This window comes from Phaethon lepturus, unplaced genomic scaffold (assembly GCF_000687285.1).
Source record: "Phaethon lepturus isolate BGI_N335 unplaced genomic scaffold, ASM68728v1 scaffold24316, whole genome shotgun sequence".
In the NCBI taxonomy this organism is placed as follows: Eukaryota; Metazoa; Chordata; class Aves; order Phaethontiformes; family Phaethontidae; genus Phaethon; species Phaethon lepturus.
In genome coordinates, this window is record NW_010545918.1 from 1,146 (window position 1) to 1,512 (window position 367).

At 66.8% G+C, this 367-nt stretch overlaps 1 protein-coding gene across 1 annotated transcript in view; it reads left to right on the forward strand.

The window, feature by feature from the left end:
• Positions 1 to 234: 234 nt before the first annotated feature.
• Positions 235 to 367, forward strand: part of LOC104622378 (D-amino-acid oxidase-like) — a 1,359-nt gene continuing 1,226 nt past the window's right edge. Inside the window, exon 1 of the mRNA XM_010289133.1 lies at positions 235 to 365. Coding sequence (XP_010287435.1) covers positions 235 to 365 — 131 coding nt within the window. The remainder of the gene's footprint in view (positions 366 to 367) is intronic.

Consider the following 367-nt stretch of genomic DNA (forward strand, 5'->3'; position numbering starts at 1 on the left):
CCCCGAGCACAAGGGCTGCAAGCAATGGAGAAACGTTCCCCTGCCACCGGGGCAAACTGCAGCCCCTCACCCGTGCTTTCAGTGCCCGGCCAGCGCAGGCAGGTGTTGAAGAGGGCTTGGGAGGCTTTACAAGAAATGCACCAAGGGCAGCTCAGCCCCTTCCCCGCAGCCCAGCTCCGCTCCAGCAGCAGAGCCGAGGCCAGGTCGGGTCCCGCAGGACCTGATGCCCTCCCCATGCGTGTGGCCGTCATCGGGGCCGGGGTGATCGGCCTCTCCACCGCGCTGTGCATCCACGAGCAGTACCACAGCCTGGTGCCCTCCCTGGAGATGGAGGTCTACGCGGACCGCTACACGCCCCACACCACCA